Source organism: Salvia splendens, chromosome 4 (assembly GCF_004379255.2).
Source record: "Salvia splendens isolate huo1 chromosome 4, SspV2, whole genome shotgun sequence".
NCBI classification, from domain to species: Eukaryota; Viridiplantae; Streptophyta; class Magnoliopsida; order Lamiales; family Lamiaceae; genus Salvia; species Salvia splendens.
In genome coordinates, this window is record NC_056035.1 from 14,210,511 (window position 1) to 14,235,243 (window position 24,733).

Below are 24,733 nucleotides of genomic sequence, written 5' to 3' on the forward strand. Positions count from 1 at the left end.
GAGCTTTAATACATTAGATTTAATATTGTTTCATGTATCCCTTGAATAGCCAATTAACATATAGTAGTAAATGTACACAAATGCATTTGAGGGGGAAAAAAAGTAAAAATGGATAAAAAGTCATGAAATAGTGAAAAAGTCCTTTCAACAATAGTATTGCATAAACTGATCAAAGTCTGAAGTATAGAGACTGTATGATGCTATTTTTGAATAGTGTATACTCCCTCTGTCCCCTAATAGGAGTCGCTCTTTGACCGGGCACGAGTTTTAAGAAATGTAGAGAAAAGTTGGTTGAAAAAGTAAGTGGAATGTGGGACCCACATTTTTATATTGATTTTATAATAAAATGTGAGTAGAGTGAGTTAGTGGAATGTGGAACCTACTACCATTTATGGTAAAAATGAAGAGTGACTCTTAATGGGAGACGGTCCAAAATGGAAATTAGCGACTCTTATTCGGGGACGGATGGAGTACATCTTAAGTGTAGGGGGCTTAGGAATAAAAATAGAGGGCGAGGATCATTTTTCCATATTCAATGGATTCAATTTGGTAATTTTATGGAGTAGATTGATTCACAAAATATCCCAACACTTGAAAAAGAAAACAACGTTTATAAGTAACTGTACATATTGACTATATGTGCTTTTCGCTCATTGTTTTAAGAAACTCGCTCCTGCCCTGACAAAATATCTGTAAATTTTGTGAACTTATGGAATGTAAGTAGGGGAGTTTTCCGGCCCAAAGATGGAAAAATAAACCACTGCGACCATTAGTGGGACGGCCTCCGGCGATGGAAGTGGAGGAACGCAGGCACTCGACTCACCGCTCAATCGGGGGCCACGACTCCCCTTATAATTCAAATAACCTATCAAAAAGCACTTAGCACTTGACACAACAATACTTGGACAGGCAAAAATCACATGGCCCCTTTCAAATTGCAATTGAACTCAAATTTATAAACTACAACTATTGTGTGTACAAATGAAGCTCCACATAACATACATAGAGGTATAAAACCAAGTTTAATGAGATGTGGCTTCTGCCATGTGGAGCACATATTTGTATCCCAGATTAGAGGTCATTGCAGCTAATTCAGAGAATATCTTATGATATCCTGAATAGCTGCATGCAACCAGAATCTAACTCACTCAAAAACTGAGATAGTGGGATAATTTGAGAATTCTGTTGCATTACAGTCCTCAGATCACATCTACAGTCAGTTACTAACACTAGCATTAAACAAGAGCAAGTGTAGAAACTAGACAGTGCCACTATGAGAGCTAATTCCCATAAGAAGATTCCAACACAATCTAACACTTGAGATTGTCCACACTCCAGCCAGCATATTAAGATCAAAGAAACAATTACCGTGGAAGTAGCTTATTTCTTCAGCCTGCAAAAGGATGTCTGCGTTGCTACTCCCCAAGCCTCACACACTTATCACCTATGCTAGCTAATTGTTAAAGAAACTTTTTTTACATGAGGGGCACAAGACAAAAGTAGTACACTTATAACTACGAGAACTTGCTTTGTGTCAAGACATATAAAATGAACTCATATCAAGAACATCTCTCTAACAAGGTACCAGTAAACCTGTAATGTCCTTGCCCTATCATTAATGTGAGAAGAAAAAAGTAAGAATTTATCAAAAAAATGTTCACTCTAGAACTTATCGATACCAATCCATAGTAGAAGGACCAAAAAAGATGTTCACTCTATAACTTATTGTCTAGAAATCATGATTGAAGACTCTGTTCACCAACCTCAAATTCAATACGAAGAGCAATCAACTACATTTAACTACACAAGGGTGAACTCTCATTAACTTATCAACTATCAACAGACCTGCACCCAAAATAATCTAAATCAATTTTAAGAAACAGGCGAAAACATAGATATCCAATGTATGTAAGACAAAAACATAGAGCAAACTTGCAGTAAGAATTCAACAAGTGAAAATCAGAAACAACTATAGACGCCTTATTCATACCCTTGAAACAAAAATTTCAAGAACTTTAGCACTCAATAAAACTAAGAACTAAATTGCACTAATATCAACACATCGTAATTACCCTTGTACTAAATAAAGAAAGTAATTCTAACATGTAGGTAGCAACCCAAAATAAGGTTGATAGGACAAGACAAATTTTTTAATCTCACAAAACAAATCAGAACAAAGCACGAAATAAAGAAAGGAAGGATTTCGGGGAAAAATCGGATTTCAAAAACCCTAGAATTAGAAAAATGGAATATGAGCATACTAGAACAAAATTGCAACAATCTTAGAGAAGATTTTTGAAGAGTTATCTAGTAAACTAAAAAATCATGTTCTAACATCGTGTGGCAAACACAAAACTACAAAAGTAAGGTGAAGAACATAAACAAAATATTCCATGTTTTTATAACTTGTTAAAGCATAAAATGAGAGATTATAAATATTTCGGCAAAGGGCTTAGGAAAATATTCTCCTTTACAAGTAGCTAAGAAAGAGAAAAAAGATGCAAAAATTGGGAAAGAATCTCTACACGACAAACTCAGTGAGTCGGCCGCGAGTCACAGATCTGTTCCATTCTCAAACTCAGACGCCTCTTACCATTTCGGGCCATCGAAGGAGAATAACAAGCCTCACAAAAAAGACTTACTATTTCTCCTTTAAAGAAAGAGAAGGTGAAGAGAGAAAGAATAGTTGGAGAAAGAGTACTTGGCCGCCCCTATGCACCGTCACGTCATCATTTTTATCCTCCCACCTGGGTGGGGCGCCCTAGGGATGCCCTAAGGCGCGCCCTATATGTTTTACTATTATTTAGTTAATTAATTTAAATGTTTTCAAATATATAATGCAAACTAATTAAAAAACACAACGAGTAGCTAAAAACCGGTGAAGACTGCATTGATTAACAAAAGTTACCCGATTCAAGTTGGTTAATCTACGCAATTCTCAACTCCCGGCGCAGCTCATCGATCAACCCCTGGAGGTAGGGGGTATTTATACAAATTTTTTGAATTTAGCATTTAAAAAAAAAATAAAAAAAACGCGTGTCATCGTCCGCGGAGCCCACAATGGTGTCCGATGGCGCGGACGATGGGCCATCGTCTGCGCTTCTTCCGCGCCCAAAGCTTAGAGCGTGCCATCGGCGGGCACCCACAATGAAGCCATCGAGCGTGCCATCCTCTGCAGTGGAGGAAATGCACAGCATGGTGTTGTGGCATAAAACGACGCCGCATTGCCTTTTGTTTACTTGGCTGATTACTAAAACTTACTTTAGTTAAGAGCATCCACAATGGTTTTCGCCCAGCCATAGCCTAGCCACAAATTCCTCCTGCCACATCATCAGCACTAAAAATCCTCCTGTCACATCATCAAAACAAGCAAATAGCCCAGCCACATCATTCAAAATTATATAAAACAAATAATGAACAATCACACAAAATACGGAATTAAATTTACGTCACAGATACGGGAAAATGCAACAATTTTATTTAAATTTTAAATAAATTACATTTTAAAAAATTACATAAATTTAAATAAAAACTAACGTCTTGCAATCCTCCGCGCCCACAACTCTTCAATTAAATCCTTTTGGAGTCGAATATGAGCATCCGTCTGACGCATGTCGACATGTGCTTGAAGGAGGGCTTCTTCATCGTGAGGTACTCCACCTCGTACGTTGGCGGTGGCGACGCCGTGGCTTGGACCGGCTTCATTATCGTCGTTGGCTCAATCAGTCAGTTGTACACCTTCATCTTCGACAATCATGTTGTGCATGATAATACAAGCGTACATTATATCAACAATGCAGTCGACATGCCACAAACGCGTTGGACCCCTAACCGCCGCCCATCGAGACTGGAGCACACCAAATGCGCGCTCCGCGTCCTTGCGCGCCGACTCCTGCCGTGCCGCAAAGTAGGCCTTCCTCTCATCTGATGCGCATCGGATCGTCTTCACAAACACGGCCACCTAGGGTATATCCCATCGGCCAAGTAGTAGCCCATATCATGCCGGTTGCCGTTGGCGACAAAACTGATGGCCGGCCCGACGCCCTGGCACTGCTCGTTGAAAAGGGGCGATGAGTTGAGGACGTTGAGGTCGTTGTTCGACCCGGCTATCCCAAAATACGCATGCCAAATCCACAGCCGGTAATCAACTACGGCCTCGAGGATCATCGTGGGATTCTTTCCCTTATAGCCGGTCGTGTAGAACCCCTTCCAGGAAGTGGGACAGTTCTTCCACTCCCAATGCATACAATCTATGCTGCCTAACATTCCCGGGAACCCATGCTTCTCCCCGTGCATCTGCATCAGATCCTGACAGTCTTGGGGGGTAGGGCTTCGAAGGTACTGATCACTAAATATTTCAATCACGCCCTCACAGAAATACTTCATACATTCTAGGGAAGTCGTCTCACCGATGTGGAGGTACTCGTCCCACATGTCTGCCGCGCCTCCGTAGGCCAACTGCCGGATTGCCGCAGTGCACTTTTGAATAGGTGTGTGGCCGGATCTGCCAGCCGCATCGTGCCTGAAGCGGAAATACATATATCGCTGCTCCAAGGCGTTAACAATACGCATAAAGGGCTATGCTCATCCTAAAACGTCGCCTGAAAAGGTTGGCGTTGAACCGCGGCTCCTCTGCGAAGTAGTCTTCGTATAGGCGCTGATGTGCAACTACGTGATCACGATCAATCGCTTGTCGGCGATGGACAACTGGCCGAGGTTGAGGTACCGCCGGCTGCAAGGCGCTTTGCATCCATTGGTCTATCCCGCGGTTGGTATATGCCTCAAGCGCTTCGGCCATTCGACGTTCGTACTCCTCAGCGTCCCCCCCACTACCTCCACTACTACCACCCGCGTTACTCATTTCTCGGTGTTGATCTTGTACAGAAATTAAGATAGAGAGAGTACTCGTTAATACAAGTGGTGCGAATGAAAATGAAGTGCAAATCGCGTATATATAGTGTTTCGAAAATAAAAAAAAAACCGCTGGGCTATGCGCTGGGCGATCCAGGCGCTGCAATGGCGCCGAGCGGATCGCCCAGCGCATAGCCCAGCGGTTTTTGACCGCCTAGCGCTAGGCGAAATTCATTTCCGAAAAACCGCTCGGCGGTTTTCGGCTCCTGCAATGGTTCGCCTAGCGACCGCCTAGCGCCGGCGCTCGGCTAGGCGGTGCGCTAGGCGCAATTGTGGATGCTCTAATAGATGCTGCTTCATTATCATACAGAGAAATTAATTATAAATTTTACAACTTTGGTTTCTTTGGCTAATTATTAACACTGGATTTTTTTTTATTTCCTTGTTTTATTTTCCCACTCTTAATAAATTATGAGAATCTTTTTTTTATTTCCTTGTTTTATTTTCCCACTCTTAATAAATTATGAGAATCATACAGTAACTATTTTTGTTAAACATTTAATTTATTTTTTCCATTATACTTTAACCAACAATCAAGTTGGTCAAATACACAGCATAAAAACGACGCCGCATTGCGTTTTGTTTCCTTGTCTGATTGGTGATTACTAACACTTACTCCCTCCATCCGCCATTAAGAGTCTCATTTCTTGACGGCACAGATTTTAAGAAATGATGAGAAAAGTGGATGGAAAAAAGTTAGTGGAACATGAGTCCCACTTATATATATGGGTTTTAAATGAAATGTGAGTTGAATGAGTTAGTGGAATGTGAGACCCTATTACCATTTATGGTAAAGATGAACCTAGACTCCTATTCGCAGACGGACTAAAATAGAAAAACGGTACTCCTATTCGCGGACGGAAGGAGTACTTTAGGTAGTCCTAGTACTTGGTAATCAATTATTCATTTTACAATATTTTTTTGTAATAGAAAAGTGGAAGCTTAATAATGTATGCAAAATAAAATAATAAACTGAAAATTGAAATGAAATTTAATAATTACATATATACACCCGTCTCAACTAATTTGAGTCGTATTCCTTTTTAAAATGTTTCAACTAAGTTGAGTCATTTTCTTTTTTGTCAAAAACAAACATTCAGTCACTCTTACTTTATTCCGTCACCTACTTTACTCTCTCTTTATCTTTCCTACTTTATTTATCTCCTACTTTTGAATACAATTTTTTAATCTTTGTACCAAAAAAATTTGACTAAATTTAGTTGGAACGAAGGGAGTATGTCATAAAATCTCAAAAGAGTTTTTTATTTGAAAGATTTCACAAAGTAGATATTGAATTAAAAATTAATAAATTAAAAGAACAATATTAGTGTGTTTTTAATTTACTCTTAGAAACCTATTAAACATTTGACAAACTTGATTGTTGGCTAAAGTATAATGAAAAAATAAATTAAATATTTAACAAAAATAGTTACTGTGTGATTCTCATAATTTATTAAGAGTGGGAAAATAAAACAAGGGAATAAAAAAATACAGTGTTAATAATTAGCTAAAGAAACCAAAATTGTAAATTAATAATTAATTCCTTCGTATGATAATGAAGCAACATCTATTAACTAAAGTAAGTTTTAGTAATCAGCCAAGTAAACAAAAGGCAATGCGGCGTCGTTTTATGCCACAGCACCATGCTGTGCATTTCCCCCACCGCAGAGGATCCTACTCCGAGAGAAAGAGTAGTTGGAGAAAGAGTAGTTGGGCGCCCCTGTGCACCGTCACGTCATCATTTTTATCCTCCTACCCTCACACCTGGGTGGGGCGCCCTAGGGACGCCCTAAGGCGCGCCCTATATGTTTTACTATTATTTAGTTAATTAATTTAAATGTTTTCAAATATATAATGCAAACTAATTTAAAAACACAACGAGTAGCTAAAAACCGGTGAAGACTGCATTGATTAACAAAAGTTACACGATTCAAGTTGGTTAATCTACGCAATTCTCAACTCCCGGCGCAGCTCATCGATCAACCCCTGGAGGTAGGGGGTATTTATACAAATTTTTTGAATTTAGCATTTAAAAAAAAATAAAAAAACGCGTGTCATCGTCCGCGGAGCCCACAATGGTGTCCGATGGCGCGGACGATGGCCCATCGTCCGCGCTTCTTCCGCTCCCGAAGCTTAGAGCGTGCCATCGGCGGGCACCCACAATGAAGCCATCGGGCGCGCCCGAGGACGATGGCAAGCCTGATGCGTGCCATCGGGCGCCCCATTGTGGGTGCTCTAAGGAAGATTGGCTTTTCTAACAGCCGTGAAAGACGTATTTGTCAAGCTTGAAATTCTCCTTGGATTTAGCATAAAAATGTATTAGGCGAATACACTGCCCTACTCCGCATCTAAATAGGAGAATGGATCACATTTGATCGTCTTAAATACATTGCCCTACTCCGCATCTAAATAGGAGAATGGATCACATTTGATCGTCTTAAATATTCAAGATCATTGTACTACTTATATTTTGTTGGAAATAAGATATGGATTGAAATTTAACAAAAAAAACATATTACATATTGGATATCTCTATTCTAATGTCTTTAGAGCAATTACAATAGAGGCGCCGATTAGCTGCCGCGCGATCAGCGGCTATTAGGGGGAGCCGAGCGGTAGCGAACGACAGGTGCTGCCGCCCCGAGCGTTGCTGAACCATGATCGCCGCAAGATCGACACCTATTGCACGCCAATCAACCGCCTATCCCATTTTTTTCTCCCATAAAATACCCTTCTCATATTTCATTTTTCATACTCAATTTTCGCTCTTCTCTTTTCCACACCCAATTTTTGTAAAAAAATGGCATCCAGTGATGAGGGCCCATTTGACGAGGTCATTTCGCAAGCCTTATGGGACGAGACAATGCGCAAACTGCAATGACGCGCGCAAGCAGAGTTGCCGAACAACAATTTACACGTTGTCGGTGCCACGATGGGGGATGGCGGTTTACGGTCGGTGTTTTAGAATGCATCGAGAACTTTTGTTGCACATTGTTAACACATTGTTGGTGCATTACAGGTACTTCCAGCAGCGTGCCGATGCCAGTGGCAGGCCTGGACTATCGTTGCTACAAAAGTGCACGAAAGGTAGCTGGCTTACGGAGGAGCGTCCAACATGTTCGACGAGTATCTTCACGTCGCTAACACGACTGGGTGTGACTGTCTGAAGTATTTTTGTATGTTGTAATCGAGACTTTTGGCACCACATATCTGCGGTCACCGACCCATGTCGACTGCCAGTACCTGCTTGATTTGCTCGTGAGGGTTCACGGCTTTCCTGGAATGTTGGGCAGCATAGACTGCATGTATTGGCAATGGAAGAACTGTCCGACCGCTTATAGAGGCCAGTTCGTGACTGATACACTCGGATTTTGCATGGTTTTAAGGCATATATTTGGTCTGTTTTTAATGTCAAAATCACAATTCATGTCTATATTTCGTATGTTTTGTCTATTATGGTATTTTTACGTGTTTTGTGAGAAATGTGCATATTTGAGCCCAAAAAGAGAGTCAAAACGCAAAGTTGGAAATTTGGAACTGTTCAAGACATCTAGCGGTCCGCTGCAACACAGCCAGCGAACGCTGGCACCCACAGACCGCTAAGCCAGTAGCGGCCCGCTCCGGGAAAGTTGTACATGAAAGGAAGAACCCAACAACCGCTGGGGTGTGCGCAGCGACCACTACAAGTGATCCAGAAGCTACGGGATGATTGCCAGCGATTGCTTAAATAAGTGCAGCGGTCCGCTATCTAAGAGTCAGAGACTACGGATCAATCCACTTAAATTAAGTGGAAGATACTAATATTAATTACGTATATATGGTTAATTTAGCAATTTATAACTTTAATAACGATTTGATAATATATTGTTGCATGTTAAAGTGAATCGATTAAAAACTCTAATATTTACCAAGAAAATATTATTTAATATATTTTTAAAATATTATATAAATAAGTTAAAATCATGTGATTATTTTTTACATTAAGGTTTGATTGTAACATTGTAAAAGTCAAGAATCAAGAAATTACTGGTTTGAGTTGTGGAAATTATTTTTGTGATGAAATGAGTTATAAAAATTATCGGCATCTTATTTCATATTTTTGTGATGAAATGAGTTATAAAAATTATGATTAATTTCTGTGATGAAATGAGTTATGGAAATTATCGGCATCTTATTTCATATTTTTGTGATGAAATGAGTTATAAAAATTATGATTAGTATATGAATATTTTCTCCAAAAATATCTGCTAAACTTTATGGAAATTCTCTAGTATATGAATATTTTTAACTTCTAGTAGTAGTACGTATATATTAATATTTTCTGCCGCTGTTATGACAACTTTTCCAAATTGTTATATGGTGGTTGCTATGGGAGTGTAATAGCAAAATTATTTCAGAATATTGTAAATTAAAGATTTGTCGTACGGTTGTTTCTACAATACTTATATTCAAGATTTGTGTATTGATTTTTTGCTGCAAAGATTTGTGTATTGATTTTTTGCTGCAAAGATTTGTGTATTGATTTTTACTTTTTCGTTGGAACTATAAAATGTAATATATAAATGCATGTAACTTTAATTCAAATTTGAAATTCAAAAAAAACGAAAATAGACTGAAGGGTAAAATGTCTTTTTAATTTATCCACTAACTGCAATTAATATTTTAATATATAATTAACTCTCAAATTTATTTTTATACCCTCGTGTGATTGTCCATAATGTGGTTGTTTAGCATCACTCTTTGATATATATTGAAATTTACAAAGATATCCTCTGTGACACAAAAATCACATGTTTAATATATATAGTTACTTTTGTCACGAGCCACCAAATAAAAACGATATTACAAAAATACCATTTTTATACAAAAGTGAAAGATCATGTACTATTAATGTAGTTGGCTCTATTAAAAAAAGGCCATGTGAAATGATATTGAGAATCTTCAAAAGTTTATTAATAGAAATGTATTTTAACTATCTTAGGAGCATCTATTAATGGAAAATAATATAATTAGTTTTTATCTATTTTTTATTGACAACAACTTTAGCTATTTTTCCTTTCTACTGCTCTTTTTTAATTAAATTTGTATTAAATGTCATTCTGTCTATTGCTAAAGTTATTTTTCATGCATGTAGTCTCTCTTTTTTAATTAAATTTGTATTAAATGTCATTCTGTCTATTGCTAAAGTTATTTTTCATGCATGTAGTCTATCTTTTAATACGTTGCTCTTTATAAAGTTAACACCTTGATATATAGGGAGTATAACATATTTGTCTATTTATGAAGTATTAATTAATTATCATATAAAGAATTAATTATATCTGCGTCAATAGTTTTGTAAGTACGTTATTTTAGAAATTAAAATATTACATACTCCTATATTATTTGTTAAGGCATAACAAACGATGAATCATACATATACTACAAAATACACGGTACAGTATTAATTTGAATGATTTAATAATCACAGATAACTTAATTTATTCATTAAAATTTAGAACCAATACGGACAAGTCTAACAGAGTAAATGTGGTCCCATGCGTATAAAATACATGGTACAATATCCATGCTAATGGAGAAAAGGCCAGTTTCATTGATTTGTTTATACAAATATTTTCCTTTACCAAATTTATTTGACGTGTCAAGATACAAAATTGGACTCATCACTATAAACGGAACGCGACGTCACATTATTTGCTCTTTAAAAATATAGAGCGGTAGTTGTGGTTTTCGCCCTAAATTTAGTTATTTATAAAGCTCAGCTTAAAAAGATAGTAGAATTCATTTTTAGTTTATAGATATTCTAAATAAAGTGATGGATATGGTTTTATTTTTAAATATTTTATCTAATAGTTTTGAATATTGATATAATATTATTAAAAAAACTTTTACACTCTTGAAGACTTTTTTTTGGACTACAATATCGTTGTCGCATGCTATAATAGCTATTTAGTTAAAAAGAGATAGATGCGCCACTTCGACTACACTTGGTTCATTTATATCCGTTGTATTCCCCCAAGAGAGGTCGTCAAAAAAGACAAAAAACAATAATCATAATAAATTACAGTCTAGAGGGTATTTTTTAGGTTTAAAAAAATATAAAAATTCTTTCAATGATATTTTAATTATATCTATAGACATCTAATGATAGGGGCGCATTATTGTCAATAAGTGAAATTTGTAAATAAAAAATCAAAGCAAAACTCAGCTCTTGAATCATTAGATTGGATGGTTATGATAAGTAACATTATTAGACTAGGATGTTATATTATAAGTCAAGCTACATTATTATACTAAAATAGTATATTATTAGCTAAATTACATTATTAGATGACACATGTCATTAATCTGACCATTAGATTACAAGATCCAATAGACTACAAATATTTTAATTTTGAACACTATTTAACTTATGAATTCGAATACATTCTTCTAATAGAAGAATGATATTTAAAAAAAATAAAGATAACGAATAATACTAATACAATGTCCAAAGACAAAAATTTATAGTTCTCTTTTTAATACGACAATACCGATATACTCCCTCTGTTCCGGGCTACTCGCTCATTTCCTTTTCGGCTCGGAGATTAAGGAATGAGTGTATAGGAAAGTAAAAAATGACGGCTGTAGGTGAAATTTTTTACTAAAAATGGAAAGAGTGCAAGTAACTTGGGACGCCCAAAAAGGAAATAAGTGCGAGTAGTGCGGGACGGAGGGATTAGTATTATTGAACGAAATGACGACATAATGTGACCTACCGAACTCGTGAGTTAGTAGTACTAATACATTATTTGGTGAAAAATTAATCCCGCTATAATTTCACCTACCGGCATCCACCTTGACCTTGATCGTTGTGATTAATGCCACGTAATTATTTTTTTAATCATCAAAAACTTTGATCACCATTCACGTCACACTAAATGTTCTGACATTAACATATTTTTAATTTCTTATAGAAAACCGTTTTATATACATTGAATAACGAAAAATAATTTTAGTAGTGAAACCAAAAACTAGAAACTATGCAGACGTTCTAATAATTAACATTAACTTTTTCTCATAATAAATAAATAAATCAAGAATAAATAGTACTCCGTCCGTCTCATAATAGATGTCATATTTTTATTTTTATTTTGTCTAACAAAAGATGTCACATTTTCTTTTATAGAAAAAGTCCTATCTCATATTAATATAAATATAGTAGTACTATTTTCTCTACCTAACAAATAAAATAGCATCTCTTAAAATCCCATGTTATTCACCAAGTATGTCATTTATTCTGAAACGGAGGGAGTATTATTTTGAAGATACATACGAACTCACCAAACGCATTCAAACTTTATTATTTTTATGTTTAAATAATTTTGAAAGGGGGTTATCTCAATTTCCTAATTCTGTAATCAAGAAGAAGAGAGATAAATTAAAGTGTCATAAATTAGTTAATAAAAAGGTACTCTTTCTGTTCAAACTAAACTGAGATAATACTATTTTTTAGATGTTTCAACTATGTTAAGATATTTTTTATAAAAAATAAAATATTCAATTATTCATATTTTATTCCATCCTCTACTTTATTCTTTTTTATTTTTATTTTTATTTTATTCTTCTCTCCTACTTTCAATATAATTTCACTCAATTTAACTGGAACATAGAAAAGAAAGTACTCCATAAAAATATGCTTTATGATTTGGAAGCATTTTAGTTATAAAAAAGTGTTAAAGGAAGAAAAAAACGTACAAATATCAAAGTCGATGGATCACATAATATTTTTAAAATTCAGGGATCGTATATATACAAATGCCAAGTTTAAAGATCATTTTAATTGGTCGTCTATCTACTACTACTAGTAATTAATAATGTGAAATTGCAACCACACATTTAAAATATCGTTAGTTATTTTATCTTCCATTACATGAGTATTAAATTTATAAATTACGACAAGGGTTATGGAAATAGTTTTGAAAATATAAACATAAAAAGGCTTAAAAAATTAAACAAACTAGTACTTCTTCTAGTATTTCTTAAAAACATAGACATTTTAGACGGCACAAAAATTAGTATACAATTAATAAAATAAGAGAAATAGAAAAAATAATTCTGAAAAATAAAACTAATTTATTAATTATTTTTTATCAAAAATAAAAAATATGCATTATAATATCAACATAAATTAATACAAATGCATATAAATTATAAAACCACATTTTTTAATATGTTATTAACGGTGGTGCGCACGACTTATCTTTCCGGTGAGGTTTACAATGACCGCTGCTACAAAACAAAAAAGGTTGGCTGGCCCCTGCCCCTCAATTTCTTGTTTTCTACTGTATTCACTAATTTCCCTTTGTTCTCTTCCAATCTCGGATGTGGAGGTCCAGAAAGCAATTACTCCTACTATATGTGGCTCCTCTTTTTTGTCTCTATAATATGCATATATCCTTTCTACAAATGCCATCATGACTTCTGCTCTCCACACTTTACACCTAGATAAGCTGGTTACTCTCTCTACCATGTCAAAATTGGTAATCGGTCTTTATGATTTTGGCCTCAAACCTTTTGCTCTCTATGTATTTGATCAATTGCATGCCATGATTTTGTTAGAGATAGTTGCCAAGTCAGCTCTTTCTGTTTGTTGAAATTCATCATCCACTTCTGGGAAACACAAAAGGCGGAATCTTTGCCTTCCTTTCGCTTTTTATGCCTCTTTTCTTTTTGCATATCCTGTAATTTTCAAGATCTCAATACGCCTTTTGAAATTACGGTATCAATTGCATATTAGTACTGTGTTTTTGTTTTCTCCTGCTTTTATTTCAAGATTTTATGTTCCTAATTTATCTTCTTTCCCATTTGCACTGTTTGCTTTTGCATGATAGATTTCAAGGATTTCTACTGATTCTAGGGATTCGGACTTTGTTCAGGCTAATTAGTGATGATGCTTGAATGCTTGAAATTTATTCTAGCTCATCTTGATGTCGTTTGGTATGCTTAACTTAAAGAACAGAAAAAATTCATGTCTTCCTCTGTTTTCTCTTGCTCCGATTGTTCCTGCTACAACTAAAAGATATCAATTAGGTGAAACCGTGCATCCTACTCAACTAAAATTCTTTATATTCAAGACAAAAGGGTCCCTGTTAAGTGTTACCTTAATTCAACTTTATAGATAGAATATTGTTACCCAAAGTCGAAGTAAGTTTGGTAGGAAGCAGATTGCAGAATTTTCATTATGAGGGCAATTTCGTATTCTAACAAAAAGCAACCTTAAACAATGCTTGCAAGATCTGTCTGCAGGGGGAAAATGGGGTGCTTTTGATGGTTCAACATCTCTGCATCAGCATCTCATATGTGGAGAGTTGTTGTTAGAATTCATATGTGGTTTTGAGAGTCTATCTTGATCATAAGAAACCATACAAGTCTCCTTTGCTGTGTGCGTGCACGTGCTAGTAGTTTGATAGATGTGCTTTGGCTACTTGTCCTTCTCTTTCACTAGCAATTTGTTTCTGTATTTTCTTAGTTTTTACTTAATACAAAAATTATCTTCTAATCAATGCCCTTTTCTTTTCTTGATTGCAGTAGGTGTTAGGTTGTCTGCTTTGTGGTTCAGTTGTTTAGGAAGATTGGTCACTAAACGATATATCCCTTAAGATATCATTGGATCGGTCTAGAGGGCTTGGATAATGAACCAACCACCATCTGCGAAAGGGCCGTCTCCCTTGACAGCAGCATCAAAGACGAAGGAGTTGGATTTTCCACTCCACGCTCTGGGATTTGAGATTGATGATGTCTCACCTACCAAAATTTCTGGCCACATTGTTGTTACGACAAAATGCTGCCAGGTAACTTTCCTTCTCCCATCTCTGTTTGTCATTTATCGGGAATTTGAGAGGTTTAATTGAGCATGGAATGGCAGCCCTTCAAAGTGCTACATGGAGGAGTTTCAGCGCTGATTGCAGAGTCGTTAGCAAGCATGGGCGCTCATCTGGCATCGGGACTGCAGAGGGTGGCTGGGATACACCTGAGCATCAATCACCTCAAGAGTGCTAAGTTGGGCGACTTTGTAGTTGCCGAAGCTACACCATTCAGCGTTGGAAGAACTATTCAGGTGCATTCTATAGCACCATTTTTCAGAAAATAAACTGTTGGAGAATGTGCACACCTTAGCTGAGAAACTTGTGTTTAATGATGGTGAATATGCAATATGAGCAAATGTTGAACAAAATAACCCCACTCTTCACCTTGTGAAACAGAACTGGTCATGTTATAGGTGAACACATTACGCTACACGATGGAAAATATCAGTTCCTATCTCGATCTTTGGTCGTTTTTCTATAGTGATGTCGCAATGTTTGATAAATTACGAACCGATACATGACCTTTCAACATTTTCACAATTACTATGTCTTAAGGTGATAGCAATAACTGAGCTCGTTGTGTTTAAGTGTGTTGTAAATATCACCTTCAATATTAGGAGTATTTGTTATGACAAATCTCAGTTTTCAAACTACAATGTGTAGAAGTTGAATGATGGTGTAGTGATTCTCTGATAGGTGTGGGAGGTGCGTCTTTGGAAACGTGATGCTTCAAACGCAGAGATGAAGACATTGATTTCATCTTCAAGAGTTACTCTTCTGTGTAACATGCCTGTCCCAGAATCAGCTAAAGATGCTGCTGATGGTCTCAAAAAATATGCCAAATTATGAACTTCAATTCAATTCTTGCATCCCACCATTGTCTATTAAGAAAAATAACAGACACGTCTCTTAAATGTATTATACAGAATAATTTGTGTGTATATTCACGTATGTTTACCGGCCAATGTATATTTGTCTGGAGCGGATTATGGGAGACATTAAACCTTATTCGGCAAAGCTTATTTTGGACTTCAAATAAAAAGGAAGCCACTTATACCACTACTATTATTAAATTTATTGGATCACTACGATGTCATGATTTGGATGCTATCAGTGTTGCATAATGTACATTCGAATTTAGATGCCTCGAGTTAATGTGATGAAGGTAACATTAATATATTATATATGAAATGTTCGAACAACTTCTTTTTGAAACCTCGAATGATTAAACGGATATTCTCCGTATATCATGTACTACATTTCATATTATGACGTGATACTGATACAGGAATAAATTCATACTAGTACGTCATTAACAAGTACTAACAACTAACCATTACGGATATATTCATAATAATAGTAGTAACCATTTTGCTTTGGCACGATTTAGAAAGAATGTGTTTTAATTTCACCTTCACTTTATTTGGAGAAGTATATTCAATTTCTCTTGCAAATAGTATAATTAAGTACCCATGTAATATATTGTCCTACCTTCGATCAGGTCAATTAGAAACATTAATACTGGTGCAAATAATTTTTTTTAAAGCAATTATATAAAGATTTTAACATTGATCTTTATGACTTTATTGATGAAGTATATATCTCTATACAAAGCACACAAATTCTTTATACAAAGTACATGAATTCTTTGTCATCTAAAACACACATTTAGTCACAGCTAGCATGTATAAAATGTAGTGAAATACTACTAAAATGAAGCAATTAAGTGAAGAGTTAATTAGCGCAATTGGGTGAAATTGTTGGTGGATTCAAGAACTTGACATTGTTGCAAACAGCCTTGGAATTTGTGGTGCTCCCACCTTCCAACTTGACATTCTGCATAACGATTCCCTCGCACGGATGGCTCTTGCTGCAGTCAAACGCGATCGCCACCTTGGAGGCACTTGTCCCTTTGATGTTCTGATACAGAATGTTCTCCACTTGCACTGCTGAGCTCTGAAATAAGATTCCATGATGAGCATGAGGACTTTTTTTTTTTTTAATAAATTTCGTGAATTATGGTATTAATTATTAACTCACCTCTTCTTTACAAGGTTTGTCTTGATCACAATAGTGTTGGTCTATAATTATTGGATTCTCCACATTTTCCATCTCTATGTTCTGAAATTTGATGTTGCTTGCTCTACCAGATCCACCCTGTGCATATTTTTCAATCAACATTACATACAATTTGCATCAATGGGAGGGACAGAGGTTGCAAACATATACTATATTGATATATATATATATATATATATATATATATATATATATATATGTATATGTACCTGCCATGTCTTGATCCTGACCCCATTAGTTGTTCCAGAAAGCTTAGCTCCATTGATCACAATGTCGGATACGTCAGCTTCTGAATTTCCAGCACCTAAGCTTCCAATACTGAGTAGTGAACCAAACATGACTAATTAATTTCCACACAAAACACATCAATTAATCAAATTTAGAATTATATATTCTGAATGTACGTTAAATTAACCTGATTCCATGGCCAGGTCCACAAGTTATACCGGTCGCTAAAACCTTCTGTGATCCACTCACAATCGAGATGCAGTCATCACCTAATTCATCATGCAACAACTTTAGTAATAATTCACAATCACTCATAATTTCATAGGTTAAATTATTTAATTAGATACCTGTGGCGATGGTGGTGGAAGAGATTTTGATGTTTTGGGTGTCGGTGACATGGATTCCATCGGTGTTGGGGCTGTTTCCGGGAGCCGTCACCACAAGATTGGAAACTTGAACATTCTTACACTTCTCAAATGACAAATGAATTTGTTGGGGATTTTCTATTTTTAGGTTATTCACTCCCAAATTTGTGCACTGGTAGAAGGTCAAGGCCTGCATGCATGGAATTATTTAATTAATTAAGAACTAGTATTTCATTTATATATACATACCATGTAAATGAATTATAGAAATCAACATACCGTTGGAGCAACGGTGCATGGCTGCAAAAAAAAAAAAAAATCTTGTTAGTGGTGAGTGATACAAGAAATCAAGAAACAAGTTACTACTAATTTTGTTTAATTACATTAGCTTTATTTGTTTTGCAAGAATTTTGCCACCAGATTTTGCCATTTCCATTTACTACTCCACCACCTGAAACCACTAGATTTTCTACACCATGGAAAACAATCCAATGCCTCCTATCTTTGCTGTAGTCTGAACGATCATCGGATGCTATTATAGCTCCACCAATCTGCACAACATCAAGTAATTAAGTTCAATTTCTTTTCCAATAAATAATAAAATTATGAAACTTGATTATTGATTCATGGCCTTTTTACCTGCATTGCTATGCCAGATTTGCAAGGCCCTGAAAACTTAATTTGTTTCACAAGAAAATTTCTGTTTTTTGGCACAACAAAATTGACTTCTGCTGAAGATGAACATGCTTTAGCCCATGCTGTCTCAAATGCCTGAGAATTCATTTTAAATTTTCAAGTAAATCAACAAATCTCAATCATGTAATAATATCTACTATTATTCAATTACTATAATTAAATAACACATTTAATTTACCTTGGTATCATCAGTAGCTCCATCACCTTTAGCCCCAAAATCAAGCACATTAACAACAGTTTGAACCGATGCTGCAGAAAGTGATCTCCTAATCTTCATGAAAGTCTTGTACGAATCGTTCTCAGAGTGGAGGCCAGAATACGAAGGAAAGGCGCGCAAATCATAACCGGATTCTTGCTGGAGGTAGGCATTACTAGGCAAATGGCCGCCATTGCTGAGGCCGGAGGTGGAGGTCAAGTTCAAAGAAAAAGCTATCAATATGCATAGATAGATATACTTTTGAACTCCCATTTTCTTGTAGCTTTAGAGAAGAGCAAATATCGGTTTGTAGATTAGATTTTTCAGTTATGAGAGAGGTATGGATGTTGTGATAAAATAATGTGTAGATTGTTGTCTATTTATATAGATGTGGGATGGTTGGGTTTCACGTTCTTTACGGCTCAATTTGGTATGGAAATGATGACATGGTGAAGATTTACAAGGAACAGGAATGTAAAGGCAGTTTCTGACTTTTGCTCCATACTTGAATAAATATATGCCAAACTATAGTTTTCTTTATAAATGATTTTTGTATTTGTTCCTTTATGCAGTTCTTATCTTGTTATAACTAGTTTTTTTAATTAGATTGGTATATAGGAATTGGCAATAATGAAATTAGTTTTAGTATTAGTACTACTTTTTTTACATATCAAAGAGAATTATAACCAACTCCATAGATTCAATTCATTATACAAATGTAAAGTACATATTTATGATAACTATTCATGATATGTTTGCCCACAGGGGCAGCGAGTTGGTTGCGGAAGGACATAGTTGCAAGAGTATAATTTACGATACGTAGTTATTTATGAATGCATTACCTTGGCAATTAGGTCATGGATCGTTGCTTCTTTCCTTTGAAAATTAACGAACCCTAAACGTTATGAAACTTATTAGGTCAGCTTTTTTGAAATTTATCTCTTTATACACTTTATCTTATTAATTGCGTACGTCAAGCTTGATTTAATACATTATCTTAACAGAAGTCTTCTAGTCCGCCCACAAATGCTTAATTTGTGTGTTTGTGTAAATAACCACACGATTCTATAGTGTTCAATCTTTTTTTTGTAGTACGGTTGCTTTTTGTAACTGTCGAAACTAACAATATATGAATGTTGTATATCTGATGGTTTTGAATAGAATATAATTATGAATAAAGCTATATTGTGATAATAGAGATATATATTTGGATTTTCTTGCCCATGCAATTAAGACTATACAAAGCACGTTTCATGATAAGAGAACTCAAACGTCCCCCAACTACACAACTTTATCAAAATTTGTAATTTCTCACACGACTTTGCAATTTGACATCATCAACTTAGAGGTTTTTTTTTAAAATCCATGATATTGCCTATTCACCCTATAATCAACCTTCTACTAATAAGGCTAAATTTGAAAACGTGAATTTAGATAATATACTCTACATTATTTGGAATGATTACCTTTTTAATTAGATAGATTAGATTATAGATAGGTACCTAAAGAATAAGGGTTTGCTTAGAGAAATCTGCTAAGTATATGATGAGATATTCTACGAACCTCAATACTACTATATGGCACGTGGATCCATGAATGCCCAATCATATCTATATTAATTTATTCCGACAGTTTCGGCTGATCACTTATCCTCTCCCTAAAAACCCTATCCAAAATTAGGGTTATGAGCAAACAATCAGCCGTCAATCGTCATTGAATTTTGACTCAAAACCCTAATGAGAAATATTAAACGTTCCACACGCCATAGTTTAGTTAGTTAGGTTTATCAAGAAAAAACAATCTCATCCACAGATATTAATTATCTACAATTCTCTGTATAGATATTCTTTTTTACATTTGGTTACAAACTTTCCGAAAACTTCAAAAATCAGTTAGATAGTTGTCTAATCAAGTGAATATCTTGAGTAACTTGGTCCACGAAAACACTTTTGATCATTTATTGAAGTTTGAATTTGGATTATGGTCTGATGCAATAAGGCAATGTTCTTGAAAGTTGAAAGCATACATCTCAACTCTGTGCAGTGCACATAGCAATCTGAAAAGCTTTGCATAAAGAATAGTTAGGTGTATAATGTAATTTAGGGTTTTCCCTTAGCTTGCGTATTCTCGTGTATATCTTAAACTAAACGCTGGACTGGAGATGGTTTAGTACCAATAGATCATTATTCGACAAAATCGGATGTCTAGATAATTAGATTCATCTTTGCATAATAATTCTATAAATGATCAGAAATGCTAACAAGGAATTATAGAAAAAAATATGAAGATAGGATATAAGGTCAATATCAGTTTCAAATATTGTTGCAGCAGTTTTGACATACGATAAGATCATATGTCCTTGTTGTCTGTCTATGCCAATGTTGTAGTCTCTCTCTCTCTCTCTCTCTCATTTGAATTCAATATATACAAAAAAGTAGAGATGCATGTATTAAAAGAAGAGCAATGGTTCTTTACCTAAGTTCTGTATCTGATGACAAAATTAGCATCACATTTCGACCAAATATAGCTAGCTAATTCCACACAGTGTAATAAAATTGTGAATGTGATACTTTGTTCTTGGTCACTGTTTCAAGAGGAAAGTAGGAACAATGCACACGTGCGTTTTGGATTGAGTGGAAGGTGCAAACGTTGTCTGCACAAATTGCGCATCATTTAAATGTGACTAATACATTTAATTTGTTGGCATAATTGAAATTTTTAATTGAAGTCCATGTGTAATTGAATGGTCTGTCTGACTGTACACAGATTTTAGAACTCTTATTTGAAATAATTTAGAATTCGATCCAGAAATCATGAGTAAAATAGTGTATGGGTCCTGGTTAGGCAAATGTTGTGAGTGTGAATGTAACATGCATGAATACTATTACACCAAAAAGAGGCCACTTGCAGCAGCTGCTGGGGCATTTACAGCAAACAGAAGCTCTATAATGCTCTGTGACACAAGCCACCCTTGTGTGTGTGTGTGTGTGTGTGTGTGAGAGAGAGAGAGTGAGATTTCCACACACACTACATACTAAATTTTTGTATGATATATTATGATTTTCAGCTTGTCGTACTAGTTGAGATTAATTCATGCATTGTTTGTGTACCGTGAGTTTGGGAATTAATGTTTAAAGTATGCATATATGTGTCAGTATTCTCATACAAGTTACAACAGTAGGGACAAGGGAGTAATAAATATGCTATTAATTTTTAAAATTCTACAAAAGAATAATCTAGAACTATAACATAATAGAAATGAAGTGGTATCAAATTAAAAAATCGTAACTAAGTACTATAATTAAATCTAGGGATAATTGCCAACTTTGCCCGAATTTCAGTTTTTCCCACAACCTATAAAATTGGCAGTTATCCCTTAAATCTATGTGTGAAAGGTCAAGTTTATTTCTTGATAATGGAGTAAAAGAACTATAGTAAGGACTCCAATTTAAAAAGGGCCTTTATGGAGATGGACCAGAAATAGGCCCAACTATACTTAACATCATACATGCAGCTTTTGAGAGCTCAAAATATAACATTCAACAAATATGGGCTCTCAACTCTCGACTAACCTGCCAAACCTGCCAAACTTGTCCATGTGGGACGCACGTGTGGAGTTTAAATGCGGCGGAGTATAGGGTCCACCAAGCAGTTCATGCCGATGGCTTGTACTAGTAGTATTTTTCAAAGGCGGACACCCCGATAGCCCCACCCCAATTTTTGTTTATAGCCCAGTTTTTTTGTTCATAGCCTCAAAATTTTGTTTCTGCCCACTATGGTGGACACTTCCAAAAGCCTCCAAATTTTATAATCAATTTTCATTTTAAAATGTTTTTAGTTTTAATCAGGTATAATTAAAATCATCGCAGTGTAAATAATTAGAAAACGAGGTAATTGGAGCTGAATATTCGTTGTATTGCAAACGGGTAAAATTATACAACGAATAATTAAACTAAAATACAACTAAAAAACTCCGCCACCGTCTACTCGGTGTCGGAGTCGGCTTCCTCGTCTTCTTCTTCTTCTTCTTATTCTTCGCTGCTGCCGGCCGCGGTTTCCCCAGGAGCATCATCTACTAACCCCAGCCGATTCTCAATCCGAGAGATGAGCCTCTTGTAGACGTTCCTGACGTACGGGTCAAATTCCGCTGCGTATTTGCTGCATACGTCTTGCAGTTGTTGCATCAACTGTACATCTATGGTATCTCTCAAGACCTCGTGGGGTTGCACCATGTGCTGTGGGATTGGGGCAGGCGGGGGGATGTGAGATCCGGACGCGGCCGCCGATAGGCGGGATGCACTTCTAGCCCCTCTGGCGCTGCGGATAGAGGCCTGTTGTCCCGGGGGCCGTCGTCTCCTAGTGTGAGTAGCGGCTGGCTCTTCGACTTGCCCGTCGGGCTGCTCGAACTCGTGCGAGCCGCTTCCGCTGCTGTAGTCCCCGGCAAGGTTGTGCCTTGTACGCTTCGGCCCAGGACCTGTGTTGACCTCTTGAGCCGGGTGATTCATCGTCTCGACCGTGCATTTTTAGAGAGTGAAAGTGTAGAGAGTGAATGTAGGGATTGTGTGAAAATTGTGAAAAATAAGGGAGGCAGAGTTGTATTTATAGAGGTAAATTTTTTAAAAAAAATAAAAATCGTCGAAATACACAGCAGCCGCGCCGCTCGCCGCTCGCTATGGGAGGCGCGGCTATAGCCGCGGCGGACAGGGGAGCAGCCGCGTCCTCGCCCCCCCGTCGCCTATCCGTCGTCCGCCGCACCCTGCCCCAAAATCGTCGTCTGCCCCGTGGGCGGACACCTCCGCCACTATGGAACGCCCCGAGCTAGCCGCGCCTAACCATTGTGGTTACTCTAACTGAGCTATTCTTTTACACACCATATTTAAGAAATTAATATATTAAAATATAAAATTAAGAAATAAAATAAGAGAGTAAAAGTAAAAGAGAAAAAATATATGAAAGATGAAAAAGTTATTGGAGAGAAAAAAATGATTTAATTATCTTGAAACTGTTGAGAAGAGGAACTTTGAGTTCCTAGAAATATTAGAGTCACAAGATATTGGAATAGACAATGTAGAGTTTCAAAGAATATAGCATTAATAGTGTTATAGTTCCAATTGCTTAAGTTCCTAGGAGCATTTACTTTTCTATTCCTATAAATAGGAATGTACATTATATCACAAATCATTCAACTCAATACAACCTCTTGTCTTCTATTACTTTCCTCTCTAAATATGATGCATGTACCATTTGACATGGTATCAGAGCAGGTTAGGACTCAGATTAGGTATCATCACAGTCCATGATACCTTTCTCGGCCATCTTGTTCTTTTCTTTTATTTACCTTTCCACATCTTAAACCTGCGCAAGTAGCGTACAATGTCAGAAGAAAATATCTTAACCGAAACCACAAACACAGCCATGGCCGACGAATTTTCCCGGCAATTCGCCAATTTCATGCGCAATAGTTTTGCGATGAACTATTGAATGGGGGAAAAAGTCCACCAGAAATTGTTGTCGTGTCATACAAAATTGACACACAGCCCCTCGACATCGGGGGAAACAAATTGAATGGAGAAAATTACGCCCTTTGGTCCGTGCTCATGAAGACGGCGATAAGCGGTTGGTGAATGGCCTCTCACGTTACCGGAGTACCTCCTCCCCCAACGCGAACCGATCCAGCCTTCGAACAGTGGCAACAAGCCGACCACTGTGTTTTCACATGGCTAATTCAGAACATCGAGTCTCGACTGGTTAGTCGAATCTCACAACATCCGACAGCTAAGCACATCTGGGATGCTTTGGCTGTCACGTACGAGAGCGGAGGAGATAAAATTTAGGTGTATGATCTCCAGTTTAAAGCAAGCACACTGAGACAAGAGAGTAGTTCATTAGATGAGATATGGATCAGATTGCAAGAAATCTAGATCTCGATTGACCAAAAGCAGAAGAACCGAAGGAAATACCAAGAAGATATGGAGATTCACGATAAATTCATACAAGATCAGAGAGTGTGTCAATTTTTTCTATGCAATTGATAGTAAATGTGAATCAACCAAGTGAGAAATCCTGAAATTAGATCCACTTCCCTCAGTAGACTTCGCATATAATCTCGTCCATCAGGAGGAGACGCGCCTCCAAGTGCTACAGCCGGCGAACAACAATGGAGCAGTCACCACCGATAGTATCGGGACGGGTCTCGTCGTCCGTGGGTGGCAGAACAACACCGGCGGGTCTCGGGGTGGAGGACGCGGCGGCAATGGCATAAATCGACGGAGTGATGAAGAAGACAAGTCCAAATTAGTTTACTCCCACTGCAAATGGAAAAAACACACAAATGATTCATGCTTTGAGCTCATCGGCTATCCAGATTAGTGGGAAGAGAAACAGACAAGCCACCACCACCACCACCGCCG

General features: G+C 36.5%; 2 protein-coding genes and 1 long non-coding RNA gene across 7 annotated transcripts; 1 reads left to right on the forward strand and 2 right to left on the reverse strand.

Annotated features, from left to right (window-relative positions):
- Nucleotides 1–567: 567 nt before the first annotated feature.
- On the reverse strand, nt 568–2,691 carry LOC121801200. Its single transcript, XR_006050555.1, has 2 exons — nt 1,369–2,691; nt 568–865 (listed from the first exon to the last, which is right to left on the reverse strand). It is a non-coding gene; the product is annotated as an uncharacterized LOC121801200 (long non-coding RNA).
- A 10,569-nt stretch (nt 2,692–13,260) lies between these two features.
- LOC121801281 (1,4-dihydroxy-2-naphthoyl-CoA thioesterase 1-like) lies at nt 13,261–15,836 on the forward strand. Of its 5 annotated transcripts, none has more exons than XM_042200736.1 (4): nt 13,261–13,433; nt 14,482–14,744; nt 14,819–15,010; nt 15,456–15,836. In XM_042200736.1, the coding sequence occupies exons 2-4, from the start codon at nt 14,586–14,588 to the stop codon at nt 15,606–15,608; spliced, it is 504 nt and encodes a 167-aa protein (XP_042056670.1). In that variant the 5' UTR covers nt 13,261–13,433; nt 14,482–14,585; the 3' UTR covers nt 15,609–15,836. The 5 variants fall into 5 exon arrangements, with proteins under 5 accessions (XP_042056670.1, XP_042056674.1, XP_042056672.1 ...); XM_042200740.1 differs by having other exon boundaries at nt 14,485–14,744; XM_042200738.1 differs by lacking the exon at nt 13,261–13,433 and adding an exon at nt 13,440–13,672.
- Nucleotides 15,837–16,313: 477 nt separating this feature from the next.
- On the reverse strand, nt 16,314–18,654 carry LOC121799440 (polygalacturonase-like). Its single transcript, XM_042198805.1, has 9 exons — nt 18,306–18,654; nt 18,071–18,202; nt 17,815–17,982; nt 17,711–17,731; nt 17,414–17,621; nt 17,254–17,335; nt 17,048–17,156; nt 16,800–16,916; nt 16,314–16,715 (listed from the first exon to the last, which is right to left on the reverse strand). The coding sequence occupies exons 1-9, from the start codon at nt 18,594–18,596 to the stop codon at nt 16,494–16,496; spliced, it is 1,350 nt and encodes a 449-aa protein (XP_042054739.1). The 5' UTR covers nt 18,597–18,654; the 3' UTR covers nt 16,314–16,493.
- Nucleotides 18,655–24,733: the final 6,079 nt, after the last annotated feature.